The sequence below is a fragment of the Amphiprion ocellaris genome, chromosome 9 (genome assembly GCF_022539595.1).
Source record: "Amphiprion ocellaris isolate individual 3 ecotype Okinawa chromosome 9, ASM2253959v1, whole genome shotgun sequence".
In the NCBI taxonomy this organism is placed as follows: Eukaryota; Metazoa; Chordata; class Actinopteri; family Pomacentridae; genus Amphiprion; species Amphiprion ocellaris.
This window is the reverse complement of record NC_072774.1, coordinates 27,850,764-27,870,592: the sequence shown is the minus strand read 5'-3', so window position 1 is coordinate 27,870,592 and position 19,829 is coordinate 27,850,764. Positions and strand designations below refer to the sequence as shown.

General features: G+C 38.3%; 2 protein-coding genes across 3 annotated transcripts; one reads left to right on the top strand and one right to left on the bottom strand.

Annotated features, from left to right (window-relative positions):
• Positions 1-8,228: 8,228 nt before the first annotated feature.
• LOC111572978 (protein FAM83G) lies at positions 8,229-14,501 on the top strand. 2 transcript variants are annotated; one of them, XM_055013725.1, is made up of 5 exons: positions 8,229-8,651; positions 8,810-8,928; positions 10,129-10,296; positions 11,769-11,893; positions 12,909-14,501. In XM_055013725.1, exons 1-5 carry the CDS (start codon positions 8,597-8,599, stop codon positions 14,293-14,295), a joined length of 1,854 nt encoding a protein of 617 aa, XP_054869700.1. In that variant the 5' UTR covers positions 8,229-8,596; the 3' UTR covers positions 14,296-14,501. The 2 variants fall into 2 exon arrangements, with proteins under 2 accessions (XP_054869700.1, XP_054869701.1); XM_055013726.1 differs by lacking the exon at positions 8,229-8,651 and having other exon boundaries at positions 10,187-10,296.
• A 259-nt stretch (positions 14,502-14,760) lies between these two features.
• zgc:101716 (uncharacterized protein LOC492784 homolog) lies at positions 14,761-19,547 on the bottom strand. The gene is made up of 8 exons (XM_023276880.3): positions 19,330-19,547; positions 18,272-18,373; positions 17,423-17,566; positions 16,771-16,821; positions 16,534-16,678; positions 16,318-16,450; positions 15,587-15,719; positions 14,761-15,486 (listed from the first exon to the last, which is right to left on the bottom strand). The coding sequence occupies exons 1-8, from the start codon at positions 19,432-19,434 to the stop codon at positions 15,328-15,330; spliced, it is 972 nt and encodes a 323-aa protein (XP_023132648.2). The 5' UTR covers positions 19,435-19,547; the 3' UTR covers positions 14,761-15,327.
• Between the last annotated feature and the right edge of the window lie 282 nt (positions 19,548-19,829).

Here is a 19,829-nt window from a genome sequence, read left to right as displayed (position 1 = left end):
ACGCCTTACTATACTATGTCGAAAAAAAATGAGATTTTTCAAACATGTTGTAAAAACGTGCCATATGATGAAATAATGTAAAGGAGGCCGTGAAAAACACTCCAGAAAGGTTTTCTTTGAAAAAAAAATCATCATGAATTTTGGCGCAAAAAAAACGCCTTACTATACTATGTCGAAAAAAAATGCGATTTTTCAAACATGTTGTAAAAACGTGCCATATGATGAAATAATGTAAAGGAGGCCGTGAAAAACACTCCAGAAAGGTTTTCTTTGAAAAAAAAAATCATCATGAATTTTGGCGCAAAAAAAACGCCTTACTATACTATGTCGAAAAAAAATGCGATTTTTCAAACATGTTGTAAAAACGTGCCATATGATGAAATAATGTAAAGGAGGCCGTGAAAAACACTCCAGAAAGGTTTTCTTTGAAAAAAAAATCATCATGAATTTTGGCGCAAAAAAAACGCCTTACTATACTATGTCGAAAAAAAATGCGATTTTTCAAACATGTTGTAAAAACGTGCCATATGATGAAATAATGTAAAGGAGGCCTGTGAAAAACACTCCAGAAAGGTTTTCTTTGAAAAAAAAATCATCATGAATTTTGGCACAAAAAAACGCCTTACTATACTATGTCGAAAAAAAATGCGATTTTTCAAACATGTTGTAAAAACGTGCCATATGATGAAATAATGTAAAGGAGGCCGTGAAAAACACTCCAGAAAGGTTTTCTTTGAAAAAAAAATCATCATGAATTTTGGCTCAAAAAACACGCCATAGTATACGATGTCGAAAAATGTCATTTTTCAACGCTAAATTGTTTGAAAAAAATGTTTTACTTAATTCCACCTGTTTCAGCCATCTCTGCCCCTCATTAGGTACTACTCTAAGGTACATTATACAAAAAAAGTCCAGTAGATGTCAATGTGTTTTGAAATAGCATGCAGAGCAAGTTAGTCTGCTCACAGGAAGTTAGCACGAGCAAAATCACTCCTCACATGAGGCCTCTGTTTGCTGTGATTTTCAAAGGTAAAGTAATACTTTTGACATATTATGGTGCCTAAGGAGTTGCTGAACACAAATGTGTCATTTGAAATGTAAAAAAAAAATAGATTTAAAAGGGTAAAATAATTTTTCTCAATCGTTTGGTAGAGGTCAATATTTTAAAAATCGCTGGTTCTCTTCATAAAAAAAACATTGATTGTTGTTATTAGTGCCCCAAAGAGATATGAAATATAAAGAAATAATTTTTTCATTGCCTTTTTCTTGGTGAGGATGTTAAAGGGTTAACTTAACATCTGTAAACAAAACAAAAACTTATCAACAAAGTTTTCTGCTAGAGTTTGTGTTCTTCTAAGTTTAACTCCAAGATTTTAAATACTTTCATTTTCTGCAAATGAATATCTACTCCAAATGTCTCACTAATAATCATTATCAGCCTTAAAAACCCACAAAACACCCCTCTATACTGGACCACACGTAGTACAGTCCGGTTCCCCCTTCTATAAAGCTGCTTGGAATCTTCCACTTCCTGTTTGTCAAAGTGGCCTTCTACCTGGACAGGTTCTGTTGGAGCTCATGCAACAAACATTTTGGGTAACTGCACTTTAATATGGATGGATGACACTGAATTAGAGTCTGTTTTCATGAGACTGAGTTAAGATGTGTAGCTCTGTCATTAAATAGTAAATTATTTCTCAGAATTCACAGAGAAAATTCTGAAATGTTTGCTAGATTAGCATCCCACATGTTCTTTGGCTCAGCTAAAGCTAACTCTCTCCAACTTCTGGATCTCTTGAGTTGCTGGTTGTTAAAATATCTTGCTGTTGGTGCTGAAGCTCAGAAAGTCTGAGATGTTTGTTCAAAATAAGCTCATTCTCAAGTCTTATCTGAACTGTCCTCTTTTGTTTGAACTTTCCCTAAACTTAGGAGTTAATGACAGAGCAGCACATCCAGACTCAGTCTCATTTATGTAGAGATTAAACTTCAGTGTCATTCATTGATGTTAAAGTGCAGTTTTTCAAATGTTTGTTGCACATGCTCCCGACCAAACCAGTCCAGGTGGAAGACGATGTGAAGAGAAAGCTCCAGAGGATGAATATCACACATTTACGTTGGAAATAAATGTCCTTTAATTAGACATTGTCATGCAAAAGTTGGATTTCCCTTTAATGATGTTCAAATCTTTGTTGAGTGCTTTGTTGATGTTGGTTTCTAAATGTTTTCTGACACTCGGCCCCAAAGATTAAAACCTTCTACGGCTCACAAGTTGCAACAATTCACACATTATCAACTATCTTTCTGACTAAACTAAGATAAAAAGTGAAAAACTGCCAGATTCCTGCATCATGAATGTAAATCTTCTTGGTTTTTATGACAGTAAACTGAATATATTTGGGTTTGACATTTTATATACCAAAACAAGAAATGAATTAGTGGAGAAAACAATCAACAGATTAATGGACAAAGAAAATGTGTTTTCCAACATATATGGCTGAATTACTCCAAGAGTACAAGATACATACAATTTGAATTCAATTTTATTTATATAACGCCAATTACAGGTCAAATTTTCTCAAAATTCTTTATTTTTATATTTTTTGTCATTTAAAATATGACAAAGTAAGAAATTTAAAGCTCTTGACTAATCCAATTTATTACTTGGTTTTTAAGAGACTAATGGACAATTAAAATAAGTTTCTCCACTAAAACTAATAAACATGAGGTCAAATAGAAGGAACAATTTTAAATACTGCAGTCCCATGACGACAAGAATAAAGTTTGTCAACAAAAAAGTAAATCTGCTGGTGGATTCCGTTAAAGTCCTAATAAATGATAATAAAGTGTGATACTAAAGGTTTGTGGTGCTAAAAATGTCAAAGTAAAGATATGAAGTTGAACATCTGGATGGAGGTTGATAAAAGTTGAGCCCCCTTCATTTCTCTGGAGCGATTTTATGGATGGTGGTTAAAGACCTGCTCTTCTAGTGGTCTTCCTTCTAGTCGCTGTAAAAAGTCAGTCCATCCTGGCCGACTTCAACACCTCTTCATGACAAGTTGTTCTGCCTCGGACCTGGTGGAAACTCCAGAAACTCGGGAAAACCTGTGGAGACTCGAAGAACTCGTGGAGACTCGAAGAACTCGTCGGGCGGGGGAAGGTGTGGTGGGCGGTGGGGGAGTAGAGGGGGGAGGCCGCCACCCACCTTCCCGCCTACTCTCCGCCCTGGCTCCACCCAGACTCCGCCTTGGCTCCACCCATGTGGTGACTTCAGCAACTACGATGACAAAGGGACGACGAAATCATGTTTTATTATCTGATCTGTAGCTCAGTGAGTTAAGGATTTGCCTGTGGAGCTGCAGGTCGCTGGTTCAAGACCAGACACTTCTTAAATTTTCTCAAAGTTCTGACAAAGACAAAGAAAGAAAAGAGCCGATAGCGGGTCTCGAACCTGCGACCTACCGCTTGGTAGGCACTCTTCTTATCCCCCTGAGCTATTCGCTCAGATACTAATTCTTCTTTTTTTTGCGCATTTATCATCTATTTTTTGTCGTCTTCGAGTTTTTTTTTTGACTCGAGTCTCGACTCGACCGTTTTTCTCAGGAGGTTGGACTTCAGCCTTTGGCTGGAGGGTTGAACCTTAAGTTCCAAGACTTTCCAAAGCCTCCACACCTCCCGAGTCCTCAGGACCTGAGCTTTCACACAGTCTGAGGGCTGAAATTTTCTAAGTCCCACAGTAGATCTCTGTTAGTTTGAACCTTCAGACAGTCCAAGGACTGAAATCTTAGAAGTTCCTGAGTGGTTCTCTGTTAGTTTGAACCTTCAGACAGTCTGAGGACTGAAGTTTTAAAAGTTTCTCAGTACTTCTCTGTTAGTTTGAACTTTCTGGTGAACAGAAGCCTTAAAACTTGTGACCATGAGTCTTGATTTCACATTTAGATCATCCATCTGAGTTCTTCTCAGACCTTCACCTGTGGGTTTTTTAGAAATCCTCAACAAACTTTGATTCTCTTCACTGAACAGTAAAGTTTGTGGAGATTAGAAGGCAACATTAGTTTGATCAATACCTTCAACTACTAGTAGACTTTATCTGGAAAGCAGTTTTCTGAAATGAGTTCTTAGTAAATCTGTCCACAATCAAACCAAGAACATAGAAAGAAGAAATGTTTGAAGAAACAACTTGATGTTTTCATTTCAGACAAGAAAACGCTTTAAGACCTTCATCTGTTTTTGCTCTTTTTGATCGTTTTATTGTCTCTTCTGTTTAATTTGATCTTCTAAAGTCTAACTGGTGTCTTTTCAAATGTTTTGTCTTTAGTTTGATTCTTCTTAAATGTTTAGTTTTGCTCTTTTCTCACCTTTTATTCTTTTCTAATGTCTGATTTGATTTTGAAATGTTTTGTCTTTTTAATGTTTGTTTTTTCAAATGTTTTATTGGCTTGTTTGAATTTTTTTTTTCTTTCCCAATATTTAATTTTTCAATTAAATCTTTAAGGTTTTTCTTTTTAAATGTTTTACCACCTTTTAATGTTTAATTTTCTTTTTAAATGCTTCATTGTATTTTCTGTTTAATTCCTATTTGAAGTTTTATTGTCTTTAAGATGTAATTTTCTAATTAAACATTTAATTTTTTAATTAAATGTTTTGTCTTTTTAAAGGTTTAATAATCTAATTCAGTGTTTTGCATTTTTTTAAATGTTTAATATTCTTCTTGTTTAATTGTATTTTTTCAATGTTTAATTATCGAAAATATTTTATCTGTAATTTTTAATATTTGTATTTGAAAAATTTTGTTTAATTTCATAGTTACATGTATTGTATCTTGTGTAATTATCTGATTCAATGTTTTGTCTGTTTAATATAGTTAAACATTAAATACAATTAAATTCTATTAAACAGACAAAACATTGAATCAGATAATTAAACAAGATACAATACATGTAACTATGAAATTAAACAAAATTTTTCAAATACAAATATTAAAAATTACAGATAAAATATTTTTGATAATTAAACATTCAAAAAATACTTTTTAATAATAAACCTTTTTAAAAGTTTTATTGTATTAATTTTTTCCCCCTTTGGTTTAATTGCTTTTTGTTATGTAGTTTATTTCTTTAACCTTCTTTTTCTGTCAAGATTTTAACCCCAACCTTAAAAATGAAATACACCCTTAAATCACAATGAAAATACTTCTGTTGTCACAATCATGAGTTAGTCAATTATTCAGTTTATCAATTCAACTTTATTTGTTTAGCACCTTTTACACAGATGACAAAACTAAACAAGCAAAGAGAAAAAAAACTATACTAAAACTATGATTAAAACTCAAAAAGATTTAACATGGTAATAAAATATCTTGTGTCCAGGGGATGGAGGGAGTTTATTGAAGTCTTCTTGGGCTCACATGGGAAATCATTTAAAATATAAACTTGATATTCAGTCTAAGGAAACTGCAGAGCGACAGAAGAACCAACAATATTTCCCGTTTTCTCCTTTAATGAGTCGACTCTTCTTGTGCTTTCAGACCAAAGAACTACAGACTCTTCACAACCTGCTCAAACTCTTGGTACAGGACCTCACCACACGGGTCAAGAAGGTTTCCAGCTCATTTCTACTCTGAAGCTCACCTTCTCCTGCTCAAACTGCTGACAAATGTTTCTGCTGCTCTAAAGTCTGGTCTCCAGAACTTCCTAAAAACTCTCAAAGTCTCTCCTGCTGCAGGTTGCTTTGTAGAACTGTTGCAGAAAACCTCACTAAACCACATGGAGGAGCCTCAAGATAGTCGTCCAAATGAAACCTTACAAAAACCAAACTAGCACAGCCCAAACGCTAAAGTCTCCTGCAGCCTACCAGAGAACCTCTGAGAACAGAGAATCAGGACAGGAACTCTTACCTTCTGGACAACCAATGCTGGTTCACAAACAAGAATACAGAATGTGTCTGAGCAAAAACCTCTGAAGACTCACTACAGCCAAGATAAAGACACAACTCAGCTGAACCAAATCCACTAATCACTGCACACATTAGCACCATGTGCTAATTGTGGCTAAAGAACCACATTTACCAAGACAACTATCCAGTACAAAGCCTTAAAACACACCAAGAAACACATTAAAGACGATTTTACTGCTGGAAGCTGCAAGCCAACACCTAATGAACAAACTAAAGCAATGGAGCCAAACCCGGTTCAGTGGTGAACAGAAGCAGAGGAAATGTTTGTCTGCAGCTAAACAAAGCAGGAAGACACTGAGCTGCTCAGGTGTTCCTGATAACACCAAGCAGCCACCTGGACAGCCAATAGGAACACAGCTTGCTGGAAGTCCAGAGGGCTGGCTTAGTCAAGGAAATTTAGTTTAAAGTTGAAGCAGAAAGTTAACAAAGAAAGTTGAAAACCACCTTCTGATCCCTGAAATCTCTGAGTTTTCACACAAAGAACACCTGAACATGTCAAACTGGTTCCATAGTAGAACCATCATTGTAAAAACGTCATAGTATGGTGTGTTGCTCAAAAAACATTAGGACCCGGCTGTCAGGGGACAAACATGTAAGAAACATGAGAACAGAGAGAACCTAACCAGTAGGTCACAGTTTATCATCCCCCAGTCATCTCCTGAAGTCCATATGGTGAGAGACATCAGTATCTGGTTGTTCATTTACCAGAGGATGCTTATAATCATGCTGATGTGGTCTGTACTCTACAGTATTTTAGTGACTCAATAAATGCCTAAGTTGTTTTTTTTTAAATGCTTTTTAGTTTTAAATAAACATTTAACAGCCTATATGTAATCAATAAATGGCCTTTGCCTATCTTAAGAAAAATTCACTCAGAACTCTGATATGTTAACAGTACTAAATAAATCAATAAATACATGCATACACACAAAAATAAGTTAATACATTAACTGTGTTAAGATAAGATTTAGATTTTTAAAAAAGTTGTTTATGTTTTTGCAGAATCCAGTATTGCTCACTGGTTCGTCATTACATTTTGTTAGTTTGATTTCACTGTTTAAAATGATGCCACCTCTTTTCAGACAGAACCTGTGATAATAAAACAATACAAAATTTTTAGTTCCGTGTTAATAAAGCACTTAAAGCTTTAAGTATGGCTAAATGCTTTTTTCAAAATTAAATATATCACTCCTTAGGTGGTAGTGGCCCCAAGTTCAGTAAAGTTGGAAAGATATTCACAGATTCACACTTCCAGCATCAATAACTCATTAGATATAGGTTGTCAAAACATAAACGGTGCCTCTTTCCCATTGTTGCAAGGCAGACAATGTGCTACAAGCCCAGTTTTATCAAAAGTAGCTGTCTTTCAAGCTACAGGAATAACATTGGTGTCTATGGAGTGAACAGGGTCCGTCTGCAATTTGCAAAACCGCTGCAACAGTAAAGAGAGACAAATATTCAATAACTTCACTCTTATACATTGTAGTGTCACTAAAATCACTGCAGCCTTCAACTGGCTCCTGTTGACAAAGTGTTTTAACAGAAATGTAAATGCTGTAATTTGATTCTTTTAATGAACCATGTAACTTGAATGGATGTGATGCTGGTGTGACCACAGTGAACACGTCTGATGTTGCTCACAGTGGTCCAAGGGACGCTCAGGGAGTTTGTCTGTTTGCTCAGACTCAGGAAAAATTACAGGGAACATTGCCTGTAATATTAGCATGTTGTCATGCTTAATATTACTTTTTCATATTTATGGATTATATAAACAAATTTTTCTGCATATTTCTTCATCTTTACCTCTTGAGTTACATCCCAGAAGTTCAACGTCTTAAACTCAGTGCATGACTTTTGCTCTCAGTTCCCACCTGTCACATCTGATCATGTGTGAAGAAGCCTCACCTGCCCTCAGCGGGGGTGGATCTACTTTCTCTCTTTTCCTCTCTGTCTGTTTGAATTTGTGTATGTCTCAGAGGAATGGATCCTACAGAGCTGTAACATCAGCCTATGTGTGGCTGAACTTATTCTCTAATCGGACCATTCAACACTCAGGCATGTTAACATTTAACCAAACCAGACAATAGGACTTTATTTCCATCCATCTTCAATGGATGCCTGCAACAGTGTGTCTGTACTGTGGTACAGGAAATCCAAGCCACAGGGGAAAGTGAGGCGACGGGTTCAAGATCTCCGTGTTCCTTCTTCTTCGTACTATGACTTTATATCCAACAGACCCACTCTGGGCCTGAGCCACAATGAGAGCGCTCGACTAGCGGCAGACTGCCTGCTCAGTCAGGGTTTGGAGGGGTACCACAAGATGCTGAATGAAGAAGGAGAAGTGGACTTTCTGTCAGAGCTGGACAAGAGTTACATTCTGGAAAACGGGAGGGATGGCTACACAGGTTGTACATGTTGGTTTATATGTTTTTCTATATGATTCTGCTCTTTGCAGCCTGCTGTGCTTGAAAACAAGATCATCAGACAGATTAATTGGATGAAAAATAAAAGGGTTGCTGCTTGTGCTGCTTTTTATTGAGATAGTTTTGTGCTTTACACAGACGATCCTGGTGGAACAGACGATGACGACAAAGAATTAGACAATTTATCTGCTGGCTCTCAGTCTCCCACAAGCTGCTCTGCAATGTCAACAGACAGTGATCCGACTCTGGCAGACTTGGACCCAAGTGGTCTGAAAGGTACAGAGAAGTTTCAAAGAAGTAAATAATTACTGTAAAAACATTCAGTATTTGAGGTGTTAAAATCTTTCTGAAGCGTCTGTGAAACTTTGGGAAATGAAATACTCAGCTTTTCCATTTTTGTTAGCTGCCATCTCCAATTATGCTTTTGCTTCCAGATGTGAAATCGAGCGATCGCATCCTGAATGACTCCAGGATTGAAGTTATTTTCCAGTCTGACAGCAGGGGTGCTGGCATGAAAGATCTGGTCAGGCAGTTCATCAGGAAGGCTAAACTGGTATGTTGAAGGGTGCCTTTCTGTGTTTCTTTATGCATGATTGAACATGTGAGAGAAACGTGTCAACACTGGATCTTGTGTGCTGAAAAGCCAAATGTACAGCGATTGACATCTGTCAATGTGACATCAGTGGTGGAAGAAGTATTCAGAATGTTTACTTCAGTAGAAGTACTAATACCACACTATGAATATATGTGTTAACAACTTACTCAAAAGTGGGTAAATACTAGCAGCAAAATGTACTGAAGTATCAAAAGGTACTCATTGTGCAGTAAAATGGTTCCTCAGTGTTTTCTCATTATGTATGAGGTTCTTAGGCTAATATTGCTGCTGCATTTATGTGTATGTTGGGTTTTACCACTGTAGATGTTTAAGGTTCAGCCATATTTAACTATTTTATATAGTGCTGAATAGTTTAATCTACAGTAAAGCATTATATTTTATCAAAACATCATGTCCTGAGAACCATGAATCTCTAAAACATCAAGTTTTCTTAAACTCAGTCAAGCAGCTGTTTTCATCTTTGTTACCAATAATCCAAGAGGGTTATTAAATAATTAATTTATCTCAAGATCTTGTCAACTTTCTAAGCCTATAAAGGAAAAATGCATTTTTAAGTTAATCAGAAACATTAAAATTTACCACATTTCTACATATGTGGGTTTCACTGCACAGGAATATACACTACTGTTCAAAAGTTTGGGGTCATCCAGACAATTTCATGCTTTCCATGAAAACTAGTATTTTTACTCCCGTGCTAACATAATTGCACAAGTGTTTTCTAATCATCAATGATCCTTTCAACACCATTAGCTAACACAATGTAGCATTAGAACACAGGAGTGATGGTTGCTGGAAATGTTCCTCTGTACCTCTATGGAGATATTCCATTAAAAATCAGCTGTTTCCAGCTAGAATAGTCATTTACCACATTAACAATGTCTAGACTGTATTTCTGATTCATTTAATGTTATCTTCATTGAAAAAACTGCTTTAAAATAAGCACATTTCTAAGTGAGCCCAAACTTTTGAACGGTAATCTGAAGAGTAACTGAAGGTGTCACACAGAAGAGGCCTAAAAAGTACAATATTTTCCTCTAGATGTGGTGGAGTAGAAGTAGAAAGTCACATTCCACCATTACTATCTGTGTGGATCTCTATAGTGGCTGACATGTTCAGCAACACTGACTGTTTGTTTAGGCCCTGGCCATAGTGATGGACAGCTTCAGTGACGTGGAGCTGCTGTGTGATCTTCTAGAGGCGAGCAGGAAGAGGAACGTGTCTGTTCATCTGCTGCTGGATCGTCTCAACATGAACCTGTTTACTAACATGTGGCAGGAGCTCAAACTCAACAGCAAAAACTTCCCTGTGAGTCTGCTCAGTTCCCTCTTTGCATCCAACTACTTCATCCCTGCTTGCATAAAGTTAAACAAACCTTACCTAAAAACATCCATCCACACAAGATCTCTAGCTTCATGTTGTTGTCTTCTCTATTAACTACACAGCCATAAATCAAACCACCAGACAACAACTTCTGTGCTGCAGCAGGACACAGTACATACTTCCAGCACACATGGAAAACACCTTTCAAATTAAAGATGATTATTAGGGCTGTGACTGACAATTATTTCCATTGTCAATCAATCTGTTAATTATTTTTCTGATGAACTGATTAATTGTCAAATCCCAAAATAATGTCCTCCAATGTCTTGTTTTGTCCACAACCCAAAGATAGTCAGTTTGGTGTCATAGAGGACTAGAAACCAGAAAAGTAATAACATTTTAAAAACTGGAATCAGAGATTTTAGTCATTTGTTAAAAAAAAAAGAAAAAAGTCAGAAAATCCATCCATCTTTCAATTTAATAATTTACAACTAATCAGTTAATCTTAACTGCTGCAGTTATGGTGATTTTTTCTACACAGAACCATATATAAGATTCAATTTGAGGAGAATACAAAGATCCTTGTGTGCTCAGTTAAGATCTGCTATTTCACTACAGGCAGCTGAGACAGGGAGATACAAAGCTGATTCTAAAGACCAATGTTTGTGTGTTTTCTGTAATGTTAGTGGTGTTTAAGATGAATTACATTTTGTATCCCACCACCTTTTCTACAGGGACTTTAGGAATTGTTTGCTTGATAAGATCCAATTGAAGAATCCTGATTTGGTCTGGCTGTCTGGGCCTGATATGCGGTTGTTTTTTTTTAACATGGAGACTTTGTTTGGTTGAGATTTATGGACATTATGATTCATCTTGTGGCCATTCAGAATTTAGTTAAAAGTCCTGTGGGAACCAGAAAGATGCAGAACACTCCAGTAATCAATCAAATAGTTTATGTGTTTAAGATTTCCTTTATTTTCTGCTACACTATTTTTTTTTCATAAACAACTATAAAGTTTGTTTAGGGCAAAATAAAATGTGTGTTCACATAGCAATAATTTAAACCCTGTCAAAATTACATAAAATACTACTTTACCTAACTATACATACATAATAAGACTGAGACCCTACAGTATCATTAATAATAGAGATTCAGCTAACTAATTTAATAATGCAGCTAAGACCCTACGGTGTTATTAAATGTGGAGATTAACCGAATTAATGTAAGTATAAGGCTAAGACTCTAAAGCAAAAATAATTATGTACATTAACTTATGACCCTACATAAATACTTTTTTTTCTTTCTTAAATGAAACAACTATCAGAATTACATAGTTAGTTAAAATGGGCACACTTCCTATAACAGAGGAAAATATAGTTTTTTTTCTGCTTCCTCAATTGAAGAACTAATAAATTCTATGTACTGAGTGATTGTTGTGCTTTGTTTGTATATATAGAAGCTGTCGGTACGAAGTGTCCATGGACAAACGTACTGTTCAAAGACCGGGAGGAAGCTGACGGGTCAGATTGCTGCGAGTTTTATCATCACTGACTGGGCTGAGGTGCTGACTGGTTCATACAGGTACACACTCAGAAACTGTTAAGTGTTCACCCATCAGGCACAACATCGTGACAACCTGCTTAATACTGTGTTGGTCTCCTTAATGCTGCTAAAACTCTTCTGACCCAGTAGGGCATAGACTCAGGACCTCTAGAGATGTCCTGTGGCACCGGGATGGTAGCAGTGAATCCTGTGGGTCCTGTGGGTGCAGGGTGGACCTGCCTAGATCAGGTTTATCCTGGCACATCCAAGCGATGATCAATAAGATTTGAATGTGGGGAGTGTGGAACCTGGGTGAACACTTTATCTCTGTCATGTTCTCCGGGCCACTCCTGAGCAGTTTTTGTGGTGTGTCGGGGTGCATTGTCCAGCTGAGGGTGGTAACTGGCATCAAGGACTGCTGTTGCCATGGGGATGGGGGGTTGTGAGGTTGCTTGACCTGCAATGTTTAGGTGGGTGGTACACGTCAAACATCCACATGAATGTCAGGACTCAAGGTTTCACAGCAGAAAATTGCATCATAACAAAATGATCGATGTTATTGACCACCTGTCAGTGGTCATAATGTTGTAGCTGATTGGTGTGCACTACCGTTCAAAAGTTTGGGGTCACTTACAAATGTCCTTATTTTTAAAGCAGTTTTTTTCAATGAAGATAACATTAAATTAATCAGAAATACAGCCTAGACATTGTTAATGATGTAAATCACTATTCTATCTGGAAACAGCTGATTTTTAATGGAATATCTCCATAGGGGTGCAGAGGAACATTTCCAGCAACCATCACTCCTGTGTTCTAATGCTACATTGTGTTAGCTAATGGTGTTGAAAGGCTAATTGATGATTAGAAAATCCTTGTGCAGTTATGTTAGCACATGAATAAAAGTGTGAGTTTTCATTAAAAAACATGAAATTGCCTGGGTGACCTCAAACTTTTGAACAGTAGTGTATATCTAATGAGTTTTATGCCTACTTGTTGTCCACTTTCCTTCTGTCTTTTTGTTCTGATTAATACCTTGTGTGTGTCGTCCCCTCAGTTTCTCGTGGCTGTCCTGGCAGGTTCATCGGAGTCTTGCTGTTCTTATGAAGGGCAGCACAGTAGCACCTTTCCATCAGGAATTCCACCGACTCCACTGCAGCTCCAGACCAGTCGCAGGTTTCGTCACTTTCATCACTTTGCCACACAGTCTTTTTCTTAATTCCAGACCACATGAAGCTCAGAATAATAACACTGGCATCACTAAGCAGAAATCTAAGCAGACCAAAACAAATATGTGCATCTGGGCTTGGAATGAAAACCCTGAAAACACTCAGATAGTTTTATGCAATCCAGCGAGCACAGAACGAGAGAGCGGCACAGGTGATAACCAGCCTGTGCACAGAGCCGACACAGGTTTGCAAACACAGAGCAAAACTCCACAACTGCACCCAAAACCTCTGGCTCAGCTGGGAACACAGTGTAGTGTGCAGCATGTACCTGTGGAAAAGCCCAAACATACGGTGGGAGCTCTGTGTACTCAGCCTGAGGCAAGAAGAAATATGGAACCTCTGGAGAAGAATCAAGGCCAGATCCACTCAAACCCTCCTGATCAGACCCACTTCTCATATGTTCAGTCTCAGCGTGCCAGTATTACCATCACCACCACTACCACCGCTGAAAACAATGCAAGAGTTCAAGTTCCTAGTCCTCTATGCACCGCCTCCCCGACATACGGACAGCACAGGACTGTACGCTACCAATCAACGTTGATGAAGAATTCAAGTCTTGATCACCCAGACGTGGCTACTGAAGGACTTTTCTTTCAGCAAAGGAGCAGAAATATACTTCCTACAGGCCTAAACACCCACAAAGGACAGTGGAACTACTCACTAAACTTTAAACCAAAGGTGGAACTTCCATCTGATAATCCCAAACTCCTGACTCCTTCCACAACACAGCAAAAACAAGCAAATACCAGAATTCAGTTTCCTTTCAGCAGCCCAAGAGGACACACATCTGGGCCACAAACCACCTTTTTAGAAAGCAGAAGGCAAGATCAGCCCCAGAGGCGCTGCCAGTCCCCACTTCAATCACATCCTAATGCAGATTCCCCAGGTCCAAAGTCAGCATCAACAGGAATGGGTAGTCATCTCAAGCCTCAGCTCCAGACAGACTCCAAACTGTTCATGTCAGGAGCCAGGATGCCTCCACAGCCTCAACCCTCCCAGCAGAGGATCAACTGGACCCCACAAAGTAATCAAGCTGCGATGGCCGGAGCTGTGGCTCGTCACAGCTCCTTCAGGATGGGACAGAATACAAGAGGACAGCTGGGCTGGAGGCCGTTTCAGAGCAGCATGAATTCATCGCTGGCAAGAAGCAAGAGCATGACTGACAGACGCACGGCAGGCTTCAGAGGAGCAGGTCTTCATCAGAACCGGACATAGAAAAATACGCACTGTGGAGAAATGTAGCTCACAAATATTCACCCTCACACTGACACTCAAGAGCTGCAATTATACAAAACAACACAGTGTTTTCATCTGTTTGTGTAAAATATACATGTTTGATATTCTACTGTAAAGCTCAGAAAATTAGATTTGTTGACAAGTTTATTATTGTTACAACACAATAAACTCTTTCTGGAGCATAAGCCTGTGTGCATTTTGTTTCTAAACCCAGAAGGGTTGTAAAATGTAATCAGTAAATGAGGTTTAAACAGATATTCCAGCAGAATATTCCAGGTGATTTTTGCTGCTCATCCACACAGGTGTTTTCAGTTATTAGTTAATTAAACTTCTGCTCAGGTTGCTGCAGAGTGGAGATGAATTATGTGTTGTCAGAGCTCGAATGGGATAAATTACACACAACACAACTCCCCTGTCCTGGGAGAGAAGGAACTAATCAGACAGTTAAGTGACAACACCTGCTTATCAGGTGTGTTTAAGGCTTTTATTACTGTCAGCTCTTTTACAATCAACACGCATCACCTGCAAGACCATCTGACGTGGTTTTCTGTCACGGTGGACATTTAGTAGCAGATCCTGAAATAACACCTCCACGTTTATAACCACAAAACACAATAAAAATGCATTTTTTGAACTATATGAGACCTTTAACATTACCTATGTGCTGCAATAAAAGTGGCTATAATTTGTTTTTAGTATTTTTATCCATAATAACACAAACATTAACATGTTTTATGTTAAGGCATAAGTTCCATTTTTTTGTAAACACTAAAAAATGTCTCACTTGCAGAACATACATGATATTTTCCATATTAAGGAGTGGAGGATATATTCAGATGAACAATAACTACATTCACTATCTCCGTTTCTCAATTATATGAAGCGGCAAACTTAAAAATGCTTACATTTTATGAGTGTGAATATTGTGCATTTGCTAAAGATTTGAAGCATTATAAGTTAGCATTTGTTTGAAACATCTTCAGGATATGTTACCATTCAGATAGTGGAGCATCAGGACTTTGTGCTGTGCTTCCGTCCATCAGTCTCTGCTGTCAGTAAGATCTTGTTCCACCAACGTTCTCTGAAGCTCTGCAGACACACACTGGTCAGACTCTCCCCGTCCTGGTAGTCCTCCCTCATCTTCTCTGGAATCAGATCCTCCGACATCACCTGGGAGGTCGAAGAGAGAGAAAAGATTGTACTGGTCCACTTAAACTTTGCTAGACTTTCGAGGCTGACCTTGCATGTCTGCACAAAACAAGGTTCTCACCTCAGTAACAGCCTGCAGCGTTGCTTCTTTGGGGTTTAGCCGCTGCAACGCATCTTCTGTCATCTGTAGAGCGTTTTCGCTGCGTTGCAACACAAAGGAGGACTGCTGCTGCCGAAGGATTCTTAACAGGAGTCTTTGGGAGGCAGTAGAGAGAGGGAGGCATCAAGATAGTTCAATTACACTTTCAATAAAAAATACGTAGGTGATACTATACTGTACTATACTGTGTCAGAAGTAAATACTGTGCAGCCCAGTCCAAAAGCATGCTGAGGTTAACTGAACATTCTAAATTAAATGTGAGTGTGCTTCTTTTTCTCTAAGCGAAGCCCTGTATTAGACTGGTAACCTGTCCAGGGTGTCCTCTGTCTTCACCCGAGGTCAGCTGGGACAGACTCCAGCCCCCCCACGACTCTGATGAGGACTTAGCGGTGTATAGATAATGGATGCATGGATGGATGGCTATCAACATATTAAATAAAAAAAACTGGCAACACAGACTATCTTGTCACCACATTTGTTTCATGTCATTAGTTTGATGTAATACTGTTTCCCTTGTTGCATATATGGCAGAACTTTAGACCTGTGGACTAACTTTTCAAATAAAATGAGCCACTTAAATGTTTCGTAAATTTCGTAGCACATCTTTTTAATCCTAAAAAATGTCTCCCGTGTTTGCTGTGTGCATGTGACATACATCATGTCAATTCAGTGGTTACAGTCACATGTAGTACCTTGTTCTGATGAAACAGGTACAGGCTTTGAGCCAGATTCTGTCCTCGCTGAGCTCTGCTGCCTCCTGTTGCTCCTCAGACTCTCCGTCCTCCTGCCCTTCTGCTGATTCACAACTCTTGGAGATGCAGGATCCTATTAAACAGATAGTAAACACAGCAAAGCACACGAGGGCAAATCATTTATAAAACTGTTAACTAAGACAGAACTATTTGTACCTGTGGTTCTGTCACTGTCCAGCAGCTGCAAACACATCTGTCCCAGACTGAACCAGTGCCAGGGGTTGAAGGGCAGCAGGCTGCACAGCTGCTGCAGAGACAACATCTTCGATCTGACGGCTCCAAAATGCTGGTAGATGCTGACCTTTAGGAGAAGTTTAAATTTCATTTCTAAGATGGTATTATATTTCCAGAAGGGGGAGAAATGTTTGTGTGTTTGTTGTGACTAATTATTACCTTAAGCAGCAGGAGGCCGGTCAGGTGACAGGTGTTTGAGGCTTCTTTGCTCTGCAGAGAGGTCATGTAGATATTTCTATTGAGGTCTGGTCATATTATAAGTTTGGAGCCTTGTGGTCATTTTAGTTTACTATGAAATGCAAACAAGTCTGCTTATTCAACATCATGAGTTCCTAAAGCTAAACTGAATATTAAAATAAAAGCTGGAGCTGGCAAGTTGGCTTTTGTCTGAAAAAAACAACAACAAATAACTAACATACTGATAATGAAAACCAGCAGCCGCCTATAAAGTAAGAATGAGTGTTTTATTGTTGTTTTTTTCTACGTCTATGCTTTACTTTTTATTTCATCTTACATTAGACAAAATACATTTGTGTAATTAATGGTTGTAGGTTAGATAAGATGACTAATGACTTGACTAATTATAAAGTGGACAGTAATATAATATTATGATATACCAATAGTTGCCTATACAAATAGTATTTAATAAAAGTTGAAAATAACAAACTTATTTAATCACGCAAACAGCACTCAATGTAACAACTCTTCTCAACACCAAGCAACATATAAAGGACGTGAATATGGCAGCGGGTTGTTCCAGTTACAATCACTCTGTGTGAGTCACAGTTCAGCACTGAAGGAAAAGAATTACCAGTAAATCTGCCAACTCCACTGCTCTGTCTCTCTGACCCAGTTTGGTGCAGCATCGGGCCATTCCCTCCAGTACATCTCGTCTGATGGTGAGGTTGTTGTCGGCGATCCACTGCAGGCAGCTGCTGTACGCATCCAGGGCTTTCTGAACCACACACATAAGAACAGAAACACAACACGAACAGACACACAACAAGAACAGAAACACAGCAAGACTTTTAATTGTTGCACATCATAAAGTCAACAGTTAAAAGTAGCATGAATAGTAGCAGGAAGAAGTTTAGCATGTGTCAGAAGTAAACATAGTATTTAATTTAGCTTAAACAGCTTCTATTGGTATTGTTACTTTAAAAGTACTGAACATACACATTTATTTATAGGTAGTGGTTGTAATGTAGCAGATCGATTTGATATTTCAATAATTCAGTCTGATTTCATGAGGCGTTTCAGTGTGATATGGCTGAATATTTTTCATACATCCTTCATGATGCTGTTTAAAACTATCGCTGCTATGCTGTTAATTACAATCGTTTAAATACATGAAATAAATGGAAGTGCAGGCATTCCTGTTCAGGTGTATGACTCGTCAGGTGGCTTAAAACCCTGTTTGTCTGCAGCAGTCGACACAGAAACTAGATGGCAACTATCAGGAAGACAAGTGGAAACTCTCAGTTCATGGCCTTCAGCAGTTTACATTCTATCTGCCAGCCTGTCAGTGAGGACTCTAATCAACATTGCTGTCAGGGGTTGTTATGTCACTTGAATGTTTACATGTGGTTTGTTAGTAATATTAGACGACTGTCTATACTAAATATCCAAAGTTAGAGAGGAGCTGCATGACTTCAATTACCTTGTAGTTCCCTTGTCTCACGGCCAGGTCACCTCTAAACTTGTAAACTTTCTGCTTCTCCAAAGAATCATCAGTATCGAGAGCAGCACTGTCACAAAACCACTGCAGAGAGACAAAAGAGGAGAAAATATTACAACTTTAAAACAAATGGAGACACACCTTGACTTTTATTGTGCAAAGAATGTGCTCCCAGTATCCATCAGACTCCTTTGTTGCAGATTTTAGCAAAGTTTACTCATGCAGTTTAGTGTCAATGGGCAAGCAGGGCTTTTCCTTGGTTCTTAAAGGCTGATATTATGCAGTGTTGCTGAACTGTTACAGAAACAAAGATTTCCACTGATAACCTCTGTGCCAAGTCTGAGGCACTTTCTTGTAAATCTGTTTCTTGAAGCTAGACTGTGCAGTTATTGTACTATCTGCAGCATCACTTTAGAAAAACAACCACTGCAGCTCTGATTAGTGGTACTACAGCTCATTCTATAGCTCTTGCTTACTGCTGTGTTTGGACTTATTTTTAGGTGTTTGACAATCTTGCTGTATCCTTTTCGATGTTTATGAAATCTCATAATCAGATGTTTCCATTCCCGTGGCAGTTCTTTTCCATGTGGAGCCATGATCCAGATGGAAACAACCCATAAATCCAAAACTATTTGGGATTCACCTGTTTTGTTTCAGTGATCACAGGTGTGCTCATTTTAGTTGCACTGAGTTTGAATCTATCATTTCAATACAGTCGTTTTAAGGTGTTGCTGTTCGATAGCTCAGAAGGGAAATATTCGACTTGTCAACGTAAAAATAATGCAATTATCTACTGATGGTACAATTATAAATAAATGTGACTTTAAAGTGGCTTTATGCACATCGTTGCAATAGAAATAGCTCTTTACACACTTTTAGCATCCTTAGCATGACATCTTGTTTATGCCATTTTTTACTTTAGCTAGCTGGCTAATATTAACCCCGTCTGTTTCTGTACAGCTTTAACCGCCTTGGAACCTCCAACACTGACGACCCTGCAGCATTTTCTAGTTACATTTCTCCAACTCAGTGTTTCTCACCTCAGGTTCACACAGTTTGGCGTTATAAGCAGACAGAGACACACACACCCGGTCTCTGGCCTCCGAAAACACCGAGTCGTCAAACGTGCTGCCAAATATCTCCATACGGAACCAAAACTGTCTTTAATTCGCCAGTTTAGACAAGTTAAAGTGTCTTAACTCGGCTGCATTTGTTTGTTTACACCCGCGTGCTGACGGAGTCCCTCACTGTAAACTGCACGTCGAATACAAAGAACAGTGACTAGAGTTCCGGGAAGAAGGGTTCCGGCCGATGAAGAGCTGTTGCATAAAGTAAACATAGACTATAGACAGCTTTCAAGAAAAATAAAAACTACTTCTCTGCCCTTTGACACTAAAACGCAAGATTCAACTTTACTAAAGAATTTCGAAAAACCTGAAGAGTATTGGAAGAGCAGTCTTTGGTCAAAATAAACTTGTTAAGCTCAGATATTGTCCAGCATGTTTGACATAAAGCTGGTCAGGACCATAGACTGTATATA

Bases quoted from the DNA above. Each gene is read 5' to 3' on its own strand.
- LOC111572978 (XM_055013725.1), top strand. From the start codon at position 8,597: ATGTCAACAGACAGTGATCCGACTCTGGCAGACTTGGACCCAAGTGGT. The intron at 8,652-8,809 runs GTACAGAGAAGT...TTTTGCTTCCAG, and splicing joins GGACCCAAGTGGTCTGAAAG to ATGTGAAATCGAGCGATCGC. The intron at 8,929-10,128 runs GTATGTTGAAGG...CTGTTTGTTTAG, and splicing joins TCATCAGGAAGGCTAAACTG to GCCCTGGCCATAGTGATGGA.
- zgc:101716 (XM_023276880.3), bottom strand. From the start codon at position 19,434: ATGGAGATATTTGGCAGCACGTTTGACGACTCGGTGTTTTCGGAGGCC. The intron at 18,374-19,329 runs GTGAGAAACACT...GTCTCTCTGCAG, and splicing joins CCAAACTGTGTGAACCTGAG to TGGTTTTGTGACAGTGCTGC. The intron at 16,451-16,533 runs GTACAAATAGTT...TCTGTTTAATAG, and splicing joins GGACAGTGACAGAACCACAG to GATCCTGCATCTCCAAGAGT.